We start from the raw sequence: 13,314 nt of genomic DNA on the forward strand, positions 1-13,314 counted from the left end.
TTTACTTTTCGTGATTCGTTGTAATTTTCAGTTTATTTTCAATGAGCAAACAATATGCACGAGTATCTTCAATGCACAATTTGAACAGAAAACCCCTTAAGTGCACACTGTTTGGCTTGAATGACGTCACAGCAACGAAGTCCTCTGTTGTTGAGAGACCATGGTACATTGCAGAGGAATGGATATATCCACAAAATATTTCATGTCATGAACCCTTTAATTGAATTTAAAGGTTAATTGGGGAACTTTGATTTCAAACTAAAGACAATCGTATCAGGTCTGTGTAATGTATGCGATATGACAGTTAAATATGTAAATATGCAAATAAAGATACATGTAAATAAATTTGTAGAAATACACAAATTTTGTTTAAAAGTTTGCTTCCTTTTTTAAGATATGAGACTTGCCGCACCTACTCTGCGGCCTGTCCTGCTTTGTGGACGAACCCCCACCGTGCAGACAATTGTGTGCTTCACTCAAACACCGGCAATCTTTGACCCCCTACTTGTATTGTCCCTAATCCTCATTCCTTTGTGTCTACTCCAGCTTTTTATCAACAAGCTGTCATTGGTTTTGTACACAAATTTCAATCATGGACGTTCGGTCACTCGTGGACGTTTGTATCGGTGTTTACATACTCGATACATACTTGTTCCGTAGTTACATTATGGGGACTACACACGAGCGTGCCAGTACTATGGGGACGTGATTACATAAGGATGTTTCACATGCGTGTCCTCAATATAACGACAAACAAACCCACCCTTTGCTCTTAGTATAGTATAGACAAATCTGGCACTTGATCACCGTACACTCATGAGGCACCATTCAAGATGCCATTGAGCACTCTATTGTACAACATAACTGCTCCTAGATGGATAATCTGAACAATAGCTAGCACAATGCTTTTGCCATTGAAGGGGGCCTTCGTGATAGAATTGACAGCATGCCCCGATTGGTCTATAGCAGTGATGGACAATCACACAAGTAATTTGATACTCTCGTCACGGTAATATTTGTATAAGATTTGTTTTAATTTAATAACTTAACTTTCAACGACAGATACACTTTAAAAATATGTCCAAATAAATGAGTGTGATCCTATCTTATGCAGAAGTAAGGCCACTGATTTTCCCTCTTCGATATGATTTTCCTTTTCAATAAATCATACATTCTGTTTCAACTACAAAAACTAAGAAACTTGTTACCTGCCTTATCATGTATGTTATGTGAATGTGATTGATGTGAAACGGAAATGACTGAACAAAGTTTCTGTCAAACTATTACCCTTTGGGCGATCACTAGTGACTGCCCTATGTATTAAAGAGTAATAATCCTTAGAATTAAAAAGTGAACAGAAATTAAATAATTTTCCCCCTTTTTTAATGTCTTTAGGTGCACATGGTTATGCGGTTTAAAAAAAACCCTGAACGTTATCTCAAAAGAAAAATGAATTTTTATTTATTCAATTCAGTTTTCCAGGGAAATGTTTAAGAGGAAAATCAGTTACCCTACAAAAGAGATTAGAACAAGACTATTAAAGATAAACACCAGGCACATTATTAAAAACAATAGAACATTTGGCCATTTCCAACAAGTGAAGAGAGAAACGTTAGGAATGGTTTACACATACAGATATTTACACGTGCAAATTTAGATAGAAACACAAACACATATCAAAATAAATATATATATAAATATTTTTAATATTGACCAAAAAAGTTTACTATTACATGGTCTGAGACACAAAGTCGACGATACTAAACATATACTTCATTTCTTCCTCCTTGGTATTAAGTCTGGTCATTTTCCCCTTGATTTCATGTACTAAAAAAATAAGGTTTACTAAGGCTTTGCACCTTGGCAATGGTTTTCAGAAGAGAATGGAAGGCCCAAATCAGATCAGTCCAGGTGGAGTGAAGAAATCTCAGATCACAATGTAAAGGAAGTCACACGTCTGCGCAAAGGAGAGAAATATGTTTATAAGCATTGATGATATTGTCCTAAAGATACCCTCGTTTTTTTTCAACAAGTTCTATTTTCTTTCTTCTGATGATTTTTCCTCTCTAAATGGAAAAAAACCCACCATTTTTAAGTGCGATTTCAAAGTACAACAGGGCAATCCACGCAAAAGCGGACATTTTGTCATTCCGTAGCAGACCTCATTATTATTCATAACTCGTAAATGAAAGAAGTTTTTCAAAAGATGAAAGTGGAAATATAAGGTACTACGTTTCATTTTCACCTTCACTTTTTGAAAAGAAAATTTGTGTTTTCATTTACGAATTAGGAATAAATATAAGGTCAATTACAGAATGAGAAAATGTCCGCTTTTGCAAGGAATTGCACAACTTTCAAGTGCACTTAAACCATTGCTATGACATCACACCATTGTTAAAAGTGTGGATTAAGAACTACGAATCTGTTACATTGGTCACAAAGTGTGGATTCGGAACAACGAATCTTTAGTAAAGTGTGGATTCGGAATTACGAATCCACACTTTGAACATATCGGACAACTGTTCTCCATAATGAGCATTAATAGGACCGTCTGCGTGAAAACTTTCCTTCCCAAATTTCCAATGCATCTTCACTGTCAGATTCTCCGCTGTCACTGCAAAAACTACTTTGAGTCAGAAAGAAATCATTGTCTGAACTATCCATGTTGACGAAAAGAGCCTACACACAAAATGACTTGGTTGTACAGGTGTGGCGATACACATGCTAAACACGCCACAATGCTCGATTACGTATAAGATCCTCGAAAAACTCCCTTGTAAATTACCCTAATGACCATGACTCGACACGAGATATGCAAGTCTCTTCATCTTCACTCAATGGCCTGTTAATGTACGTCTGTTGACGCAATGGTTTATGTCGAAGAATACACTCGCAAGTGTGGATTCTTAATTTACGAATTCACGTGTATTCTCCTTAACAGAGAGTGTTGGCAATATGACACTACAGAAACTTTTGTCAACTTGAACCAAATTAAGTAGTAGAAGTAGCAAGTTAACTACCCACATTGTCAAGTGTTGACCAACAATTGTTTTACAGGGACCAACTACATGTAAGTCACAGAAGAATGACATTGTTAGTTTCACTGAAAAGTCCTGTGCGGACGGCCACTGCTATAACTAGAACTAACGTATGATCGTGTGGGTCACCTTTATTGACCTCTGTGATGCCCACATATGTAGGCTTACATACTGTATGTGAGATTCTACTGAATTTCTGTTGCGTTCTGCGATATTATTTTATGCATTTTCTACAATCACATCCGCTGTTGGGTTGAAAAGTCATAGCAGGGTACCCTCATAAGATTCTAAGAGAGTGCGGTAGGGTAAAGTTTATGCAACAAATCACCTTCCACGGGCCAAAATTAAGTGCAGATGCATGATAGCATGACCAATGGAATATTAACAATCACTCAACGATAACTTTTTACAAAGTTCAATAGGAACGCAACCTTAGTGTGTCAAAATGAGGTTGAATTGCTTTTTACTATTTTGAAACTTTGATAAAAGGAAAAGTCATAAAATTTCATGTTGATTGGCCAAGACGTTCCAGAGCTATTACAAAAAGGTTTGGGGATTTAAAGCTCAAATTTTGTTGCCAGATATACCTGATGCAGTCATAGATGTACTGTGTCATTACTCTAGATATCCTGGCTACAAGATGTTATAACATGTCATGACTGAAGGGTAATATTATACATGTACAAATAATGAATGTTTGTGAGCGCAATGGTAAGAATAATTTCATGAGGTGACAGATGAAATGTCGCCGAGTGGAATGGAACATTTCATCTGTCACTGACTGAAATTATTCTTTCCATTCCACGAACGTGAAACATTCATTATTTGTTTTATATAACACCTGAATAAAACCCTGTCATCTGATTGGTTGACTTTTAATAGCCAATTTATTCAGGTTAAAAACTGTTTAAAACTTCGACAAGTTCATCATATTAAATTTATGTAAACTGTTAAACAGGTTGAGAACAATCATATTCAATTTATCTCGATTTGAAACGGCGCCACCACCAGCAGCAATGACACCGTGCAATGCAAGTTCTATTCACCGTGCAATAGAACTTCCATTGCACTGTGCGCTGCACGCCACGCCCGCGTCATGCATTGGGACGAATAATTCAATGACATGTGATCAATGATCCACCAGTCAGATGACAGGGATATATTCAGGTAAAACTGAATATATCTGACAAACAGACCTTACCTGACATGATAACACCAGGTTCTGTGCATTGAAAGCATCAGTAACAGTGAAGACAGGCTGGCCATGACAAAGTGCACTGTGCTGCCCAACTCCATTCTCTAACTGCTGTCTGACATTAGCTAGTGTGATGCAGTCTTGCTATGAAGACAACCAAAATCAATATATTGAAAGATTGTCATCATTCCTAAATTGAAACAAAACTCTCATGTATTTCAATATTTTGTTATATTTGTTGGAAAGTGCTGTTGTTCAAGATGTGTTGTTCTAAAATATAACAGAATACATGTAGTCATATAAGTAAGGTCAGTTATTAATTCTGCAACCGATTTCACAAAGCGCTGTGACGCATCGAAACCCGAGTTGCAACATGTAACACATCGCAACTAGCGACGCGTCGTATGATCCATTTAACGAAACTTGCGATGTGTTGAACGCGTCGTAAGTGCCTTGACAACGGCTTAAAACACATTGCAAGTTACGACATGGTAAGTGGTCATCGCAAAATAAGAAGAGTCCTTTTGTTAGCCAGCTTTATGCCTTAATAAAATACATAACAAGACTATAATAGCGAGACAACGTGTGTAAAGTTGTAAATAGAAAATGCATTGCATAATTATGAATTAACCTGGAAAATTGCAGTTAAAATTTCAAAGTACATTGTAGCTATACAGTCCACTGAGAGCTTGTTTTCCTTTAAAACTGCATCATAGGTCTGCCATTTTGTGTTACGTTTTAAAACTTTTTGAGAGATCTGAAGACTCTTTGTTGAATATCTGGTGATGCAGTACGCTGAATAAATACCTACAATAGTCACCAAGCTATGCTATAAATACAGGGTGAGTCAAAAAACAGCGGAACCCAAACCCCAAAAAGTAATATTTCATATTTAAATATATATGTATTGCACCAAACATAATAATGACTGAAAAACCTATTTCATAAGCTACTTTTAGATGAAAAAATGACTGAAAAGCAATCAAAAACTCTGTTTAAAAAATATCACCATTTAAACTCAATGACCCCTAAAACCTGTCTCGTTAAAAAAAATGCGATATCAAGAATAGTCTTCGCAATTGTCTTCAAACGTCAGCAGCGATAAAAGCTCGGTTTAAATGTTAAAAATATTCAACAAAGTCCCTTTTATATGCCTGTCTTTAAAAAAAATAGATTTTATAAATAAAGATATTGTGTACTACAATTGGTGGCAGTTGTTGAAACAAGTATTCTGTGTCATTTTCTTTGTTGTTCCAAACCGTCAATTTTTTTTGGACGAGACAGGTTTTAACGTCATTGTGTTTAAATGGTGATATTCTTTGAACGGATTGGGCAATTTTTTTTTATCTAAAAGTAGCTTATGAAATTGGCTTTCCAGTTATTAGTATTTTAATATGAAATATATTTTTGGGGGGGTTGGGTTCCGCTTTCTTTTGACTCACCCTGTACACCTACGACATGTCGCAGTTACGACATTTTTTTTGAGAACTGGATCGCAGAACGCATCGCAGCTGCGATGCATCACAGAGATAGGATGCGTCACAGCGCTGCGATTCATGGTAAGTTAGGATGAGTGTCATGAAATCGGGTGCTGAAGCAAATTCCCCTGAAGAATACTTGTACATCTCACAAGTCAATCACTATCCAGTCACAATCCATTCAGTGTCAAGTCAAGTGACACTATTCAAATGAACTATGACAACAAAGAATTTTTGACATTATTCATTACATGTTACTTATGAAATGACAAATACATTTTCATGCTTATTGAAACACTTACTTCAGTATTTATCCTTATGCCACATGCACAGAAGATCACTCCTTTACTCAACATCAGGGGATTTCTAGAAAAATAGAAAATGTCAAGGCAACCAAAACACATGGTTAGGGAATTTTTTTTTAAAGGACATTTCTCTGTAAGTGAAAACAGAAAACACTCCCCTACCAAGGATACAGCCATTCTTTTCACAGATCACATTAAAACATTTGATTGTGTTGACAATGTGACCCTTCTGGTTCAGTTGACAAACCTGAAATTTGTAATACCCGAGTGGTCGTAGTCAGTCTGCAAATATTGAGGGCAACATATCTAAGGTCCTGCCATTACACGTTGCTGTGCAACGTTTTAAATAATCCAAACATCTTGGACTAGAATAATAAAAGCATTTACGACGGCTGTTTGTGTATGAATTCATTCGTTCTCGAAACAGGTCTTTGAATCACCTCAGACCGCCATTTTGAAAATGATTTTGTCAGAATTTCTTCAGAATCGTTCCATCACCGATAAAACAAAAATTTGTTAGCTCAAACAAGAAGTTATGTCTTGTAGCAACCTTGATAAGTTGTGCGATACCAGGATCCACGACAATCACGATTTGCTCAGGTAAACATACAGGTAGGTAATTTTCAGTTGCTACGCCACAACTTATGCCACCTAAAATGCGTAAAGTTTCGTGAAATCGGCTGCAGATCTTATACGAGATCTCATTTTGAAATTAGGGTTTTCGCAAATTTGAATGTTGATTTGATTATTTCTGATCGCATCATAATGCCTGGTACACACAGACACAGACAACAGTGCACCAACCAGCTGATGTACACAAGGTGCAAGGCGCCTGGGGATTGTTTTACTGCCTTTTTGTCTCAAGAATTCATCTCACATTTTATGCATACTTCCTCACCTTTTGCAAATGGGACAGCTCAGTTCATCTATGTCCAGCTGTTCCACCGTTGCACTCAATGAGGCTTCAGCCAATTGCAAGCTGGCTTCATATTCTGCTATGATGGCATTCTCTATCGATTAGAACACATAAATGCACTTTAGATTAAATAAATATAGAGGCAAAATATAGTATACAAATAATGAACGTTTATGAGTGCAATGGTAAGAATTCTTTCATGAGCTGACATAGAGAACGTTCGAGGCAAAGCCGAGTGGAATGGATCATTTCAAATACTGAATGACTTATTCTTTCAATTGCACGTTGTGCAAAATAGGCGTTGTGTAAAATATCTTATTTACTGATGTATTGCTAGTCTGAGAAGCACACAATTGTGTTGGCTGGTACAGCTTTTATTGAAATTAAAGTTGAGGTACTGGTAAAAAAAACCAAAAATGAAAAAAAAAAAAAATTTAAGATAAATAATAACGAAAGAACACTGACGTATTATCACAATTTATAACTCCTGTCATGCCTGTGGGACAATAGAAACACAAATGAGCTAATGGAAAGTACTGTACTGTAGCCAAATGGTAGTTTATTGCTACATTGTACCTGGACACTTACTACATGTACACATGCAGACTATACGGTATGCACATTCTGAGGGGCTTGTTTTTGTTTATTCCAGCACCAAAACATGTCTTCAGGGTGCTCACAGAGATGTTATTTAAATATAGGGCTCACTCAATGACCGCCATCTCTGTAGGAGAACTGCAACTGCGTATTTTACAAGCACGCATTGCGCAGTGTTGAAAATGTTCCAAACACGCGCACTTGTTGCTCGAAATGGGTTCGAAATACGATGCAGCCAAACCGCGTTATGCAAATTGACGGTCAAAATGCCGATGCACGTGGATGGTCTGTAGGAAATGACATCATTTGAAGGAGACTCATTAAGTTTATACCATTTTCTTTAACCAAATTGCCAGAATCTAACACTAAACTGAGGCCTGGAGACAAGTCTGAAATTTTAGATATAGGCCTAGTGAGCAGTTACCTTCTGCCATTAACTCTCTCTGGATTTCTTCCACAAGGGACATAACCACATCGTTATTCAAGTCTTCAAGAAGCTGAAAGAGAAACAACAGAGAAATAATCACTGCAATTGACTGAGTGATAAGTGGAGTACGCATATTATGTGTAAGTCAACCAAACCCGCTACATGTACATCATCAAAATGAAAACCTCTGTCACTGTTCCTGTAATAATTGCAATAAACCTCACAACCAACTGGTGTGAAATATGGCACCAAAGTGCTCATATTAAAGATATAGTCCATCATTTGTAATTTGTGCATTTTGTTCGTTTGAAGCTACAAAAGTGTTCAAAATCTAATGAAGGATACTGAACAACTGACCTGATGAAGTTTCAGCTCAGCTTCAGCTGTATATTCCGAGAAAAACAGCATTCCAGGATCTCAATTTCACATCAAAAGTTGCTGAATCATGTTTTGAATTTGGCCTGAATTCAGCGTCCGAGACGCGTTCTCACTGAGCCGATTGCAGCTATACGCAATGTCGCGCACTGATCCGACAAATTATAGCAACCGAGGGCGCGTGTGCGTCGTGCCAATGCTTGCGCGCGCTTCGCCGAATAACAAAATGAACTACTAATTTAAATTTTCCTACGGTGCGTCTTAAGACTCACCATTGGAAAGGCCTTCTTTCGTTGATTACTTCAAAATGACAGCTTGCCAGAAAGAAGAATGTCACAGGGAGTTTAGTCCCCTAACTATCTTTCAACCAAGTATGTTTTTCAACAATAATTACGCCAGTTGCTTTTCGGATGGCTGCAAATGATGGACTATAGCTTTAATATAGTGTGAGGGTTTAACATACATGTAATACACCTTCATACACCTACCCCGGTTCATGCCCTCCCTATAGAATAAATGAGCTGAAACACTGGTAGGATGTATGGATTTATCCTGATTAGTGACAGTTTTGATACAAGAATGCCAATATACAGCATCACCATTGAATGCCAAAATCTGTTTAGTAATAATGTTATCAGGAATCAGTTTTGACCAACACGCCCCATTTCAGACAAGAGAGAGATTAACTTTGTTGATATATCTTTATTTGTTAAAAAAATTGACAGTTGCAAATGGCGTGGCTCTGAAATGAAAGTTTAGAACAGAATTGCGAACATCGGGAAAAAAATTACCGCAAATGCAAACGCACACTACATGTAAGTGGATGTGTATCATATTGCGATCTTGGTAAATGTACATTTCATGATGCATATTGCATCATTATATGTACACCGGTACAGCGATCCATTGAAGTTGTACCATATATTTCCGAACAAAAATGAATAATCTTTATCTGAAAATATTAAAATATTCATTTAGAACTGTGAACATGAATAAAATTAGTTTGAAAGTGAACAATTATTTTGTGATAGTTTCTAGTTCAATCATGGCTGTGATTGGTCCAAACATTATGGAGTGATCCTCAACAGATCACTGGAGTAGTAAATGTTGTAGAGTCACTTCCCTCTCCTATCAATGTCTTTACCAAAACTTTTATCGAATACACATGTACTTGTTAGACCACGGTAATAGATCATGATTTTTAATTGGTCGAGAACCGAGCATGTGATGTGCCACAAGCATATACTGTGTAAGGGGTGTTCATGTATACCCCGTGGTACATCAGTGATGTACCCCACGGGGTACATTGCACATTACCTTGATCGTCCCCACTGATGAAAGTGTTGTTTCCACCGCCTTGTATAATAGAAATAACCCGGGTAAGAGGCTTCAGACAGCGCACACACGTGCGTACGATATGCCGGATGAACGCGCATGCATTATGTTGGATGGACGCACATAGACCTTGGTCCCAGCTGTGATTGGTTCGTAACGGGGCAGGGATTAATGGATTGGTCTATTCTGGGAAAAGCTAAACTAATTGTGATGCCATCAAGCTTCATGAGTCGTTTGTCGACCCTGGTCAAAACAATTTTTATTACAGATTTGAAAAGAGCACCATCTCAGCATTACTGCTGTAAAAACCACATGCTGATACCATCTTTAGTTCAAAAATTATAGAAGTTGGAACACCAAGAGATGCAATGAAGTGATGTGATGAAGTGGCCCTATTTTGGCATGTATCTCTTAATAAAAGTTCCCGACAAACGACTCATTTAGCTTGATTGCATCACAATTTGTGTTCCTGTGCAATGAAAAAAAATTCTGTGTGAATATTCACGGTGTAGTAATCGCAGATCTTTTCAAAATAATACTTCCGCTATTAATGCACGGCAACTGCAGGAAATCCACCATTTCAGACGGTTGGAATCTATTACCATGGTATAACAAAACAATTGTTGCCTGCCGTGATTGGGGTCCATGGTGTTTTGTACACCCTCGAGTGCAAATGGCACCCCCAGCTTCGCCTCTGGTGCCATTTGCACCCTTGGGTGTACAAAACACCATGGATCCCATCACAACAGGCAACAATTGTATACAGTTTTAAGAGAAACATAAATGAATTCTTACATCATCATCCATTTGTCCATGAGTCAGTTTCATCTCCACTCTTGCCTGTCTTTGTTCCCATTGCATTAGCTTCCATTCTTCTGCCATCAACTCACTGACCACAGACCCTCGGCCTGGGCTGCCTCCATCTGCAGCAGCTTCATTGCCACGGAACTTCTGAAGGAGGTTTTCTCGGCTGCTCCTGAGTCTGTCAAAACATCGCTGAGGACAAGAACCATATAAAAATGTACAGGGTGCATAAAAAAAAATGGATAAATCCTTTGGAATAGTCCTCGTCTCCCACAAAAACGGGAAAGGTTACCAGTTTGTTCTCTTCAGCCAACATTCGGTCTGGATATTGACCACATTCAGTAAAAGTTTCAATGATATTCATCCATGCATGAAAAGGATAGAGGCCTTTTTTGAGACTATACCCAAACAATATACCAACACAATGTTTAAAATATGGCTTTTGCTATGAACACAATGGCAAAATAAACTACGGTGCACCGGCCATGCATCGTGGCGATGGCCGGTGGGGCTGTGTGGTCAGGCGCGGCACTGCCACCAGCCGTGCACTGTGTCTATGGCCGGTGGGGATGCCTGTGCGGCCAAGGGTGGGACATGCCACCGGCCGTGCACCATTCGGCACTATTCCGAACGCACCCAGCTGCATTATGCCCACGGCCCGCCGCGCGTGACCAAAGGGCCGGCAACCCGGCAGCGCAGCCTATAGCCACGGCATACGTACACGTGGGTAGTGCATGATACTTTTATTTCAAAGTTCTTATATTTATTTAAGCTCCACAAGCTATCCCAGGCCAGAGCCGTCCACATGCTACCTAGTAATTGAGGCAATAAAGTGCGTACGGAGATCTGGAGAAAAAAAACACGCGCTCGAGACCGCCTTGCCTTGTTACAAGAAAATGCAGTCGTTTTGCGCACATTTTCCCATGGGACCGAGCTGGTTACGGACCGAGTTGGTCACGGACCGAGTTGGTCACGGACCGAGTTGGTCACGGACCGAGTCGGTTACGGACCGAGTCGGTCACGGACCGAGTTGACTCAGACCGAGTTGGTCACGGACCGAGTTGGTCACGGACCGAGTTGGTCACGGACCGAGTTGACCGGCACCTCACATTTATGGGGCTATGCTACGGCTAGACCCGTGAACGTGGCGTTGTATACAATGCCACGCTGTTGTGTATTTTCGAACCTAGCGAAATCGATCCGCCATACATAATTTCGTATAGATATTGAGTACTCACCTAGAAATCTAAATTTGCCTGTCCGCGTGTTCAGGCTGTGTCATTTCGACGAAATTTGCCATCAATAAAGACCCATACGAACGTGTAGAAATTAGATTTTAACCTGACAAGTGACCCTGACAAATGACCCCGGATGAGTACCCAGGGTCATTTGCGTGCAAAATTATCGGAGCCCTCCAAGCTACCCGTCTGCTTCCTGTCGCTTGGACATTGAAAGCTGTTTCATGTCGCAACCCCGAAAAAAAAAGAAACCCGCAAATGATTGGCTGCCCGGCTCATCTCGTGTACGGGTGCACATGCACTAGCATGCACTAGCATGCACTGCTCGGCTGGGTGGGATCGCGTGTGTACAGAATACGTAATACAGGTCAGAATTTTCACTTCTGAATGAGCACTATGCGCACATAAAAATCATTGAAACACTTATGAAAGCATCAACTCCATTGTAAATAGTTTAAAGGTAACCATCAAGGTAACTGGGATTAAAAATAATAGATAAAATCTCACAGCGATCATTTACTATTTTGTGTTGGTATAATGTACTGATGAAGACCTGGGGGTCTATGTAATGTGTGTCAAGTACATGTACATGTATGCACACATGTGATGTCTTGTTACATGTAGCATACATGTGCATACATGTGCATACATTACATGTGCATACATTACATGTGCATACATGTGCATACAGTACATATATACGTGTAGATGTACGTGTATATGATATACATACCGCCGGTTTGTACATCATTTTACAAGTAGGCTACTCACTGCACTAGCTGCTGCACTGACTGTCTTTATTTTAACATTGTGTGAGGAATTTCAACTTCCAAGCTTTAAACTGTTATTGGCAGAGGCAGTTTCACGCGCTACGCGCTATCATTGGTTTGCATTTATATTGATCAATGTGTGTATGTACATCATGTTAAAGTTTCCAGTATGCATATGTGATGTCGTGTCTACAGTGCACATGTAAATGTACGTGTGCATGTCATATCTAATTTAGGCATTTAAGACTGTTCCATATTTAGTACTGGAGCTTATTGAAAATCCTCAAAGTACCGTACATTGTTTTGTCAGTCGTTAAACACTGAATCTCAGTGAATATCATCAAACGTTTGTTTTTTGGTTTGTACATGTATAGACCTGTCACCTCTGATGCGATTACAGACATTGAAAGCACTGTTTTGGTTTTTGTTGGTGAGTTGAAGGGTACCACTACATGTTGTTTCAGTTGAGCATCACCTGAGTAAACATCATCAAACTTCACTTTGACCATGGATTTGAATAATTGTCTAAATTGTCAGCATCCTTTAGAGAAGCAAAACAAAAATAAGGGATGGAAAAGGGTTGGCATTCGAGCATTGCATCTCTCACCAAGTAATTTTGGAGGAACAGATGGATACATTTGTTGGTCGTGCAAGAATTATGTAACAAAAACCATCAAAGTGACGCCAAAAATAAAAGGCAAGAGCATGAAGAAGAGAATGCTCAGTACACCATGGAGCATTCGAACTCCAAAGGACCGGCGGATAAAATCTCCAAATTCATGCAGGTCTACGAATAAAATTTCATTCAAAGACAGGGCCAAGTCTGCCATAAATGA

The 13,314-nt window shown here is 39.0% G+C and overlaps 1 protein-coding gene across 1 annotated transcript in view; it reads right to left on the bottom strand.

The window, feature by feature from the left end:
• Positions 1 to 1,010: 1,010 nt before the first annotated feature.
• Positions 1,011 to 13,314, bottom strand: part of LOC119729678 (RPA-interacting protein B-like) — a 31,011-nt gene continuing 18,707 nt past the window's right edge. The window contains exons 2-7 of the mRNA XM_038202353.1: positions 10,462 to 10,662; positions 7,954 to 8,026; positions 6,915 to 7,026; positions 6,014 to 6,077; positions 4,240 to 4,377; positions 1,011 to 1,957 (exon numbers count right to left, since the gene is read on the bottom strand). Of these exons, the coding sequence (XP_038058281.1) occupies positions 1,928 to 1,957; positions 4,240 to 4,377; positions 6,014 to 6,077; positions 6,915 to 7,026; positions 7,954 to 8,026; positions 10,462 to 10,662 (618 nt within the window). The 3' untranslated portion in view covers positions 1,011 to 1,927. The remainder of the gene's footprint in view (positions 1,958 to 4,239; positions 4,378 to 6,013; positions 6,078 to 6,914; positions 7,027 to 7,953; positions 8,027 to 10,461; positions 10,663 to 13,314) is intronic.

The sequence above is a fragment of the Patiria miniata genome, unplaced genomic scaffold (assembly GCF_015706575.1).
Source record: "Patiria miniata isolate m_02_andy unplaced genomic scaffold, ASM1570657v1 HiC_scaffold_1, whole genome shotgun sequence".
Classification (NCBI taxonomy): domain Eukaryota; kingdom Metazoa; phylum Echinodermata; class Asteroidea; order Valvatida; family Asterinidae; genus Patiria; species Patiria miniata.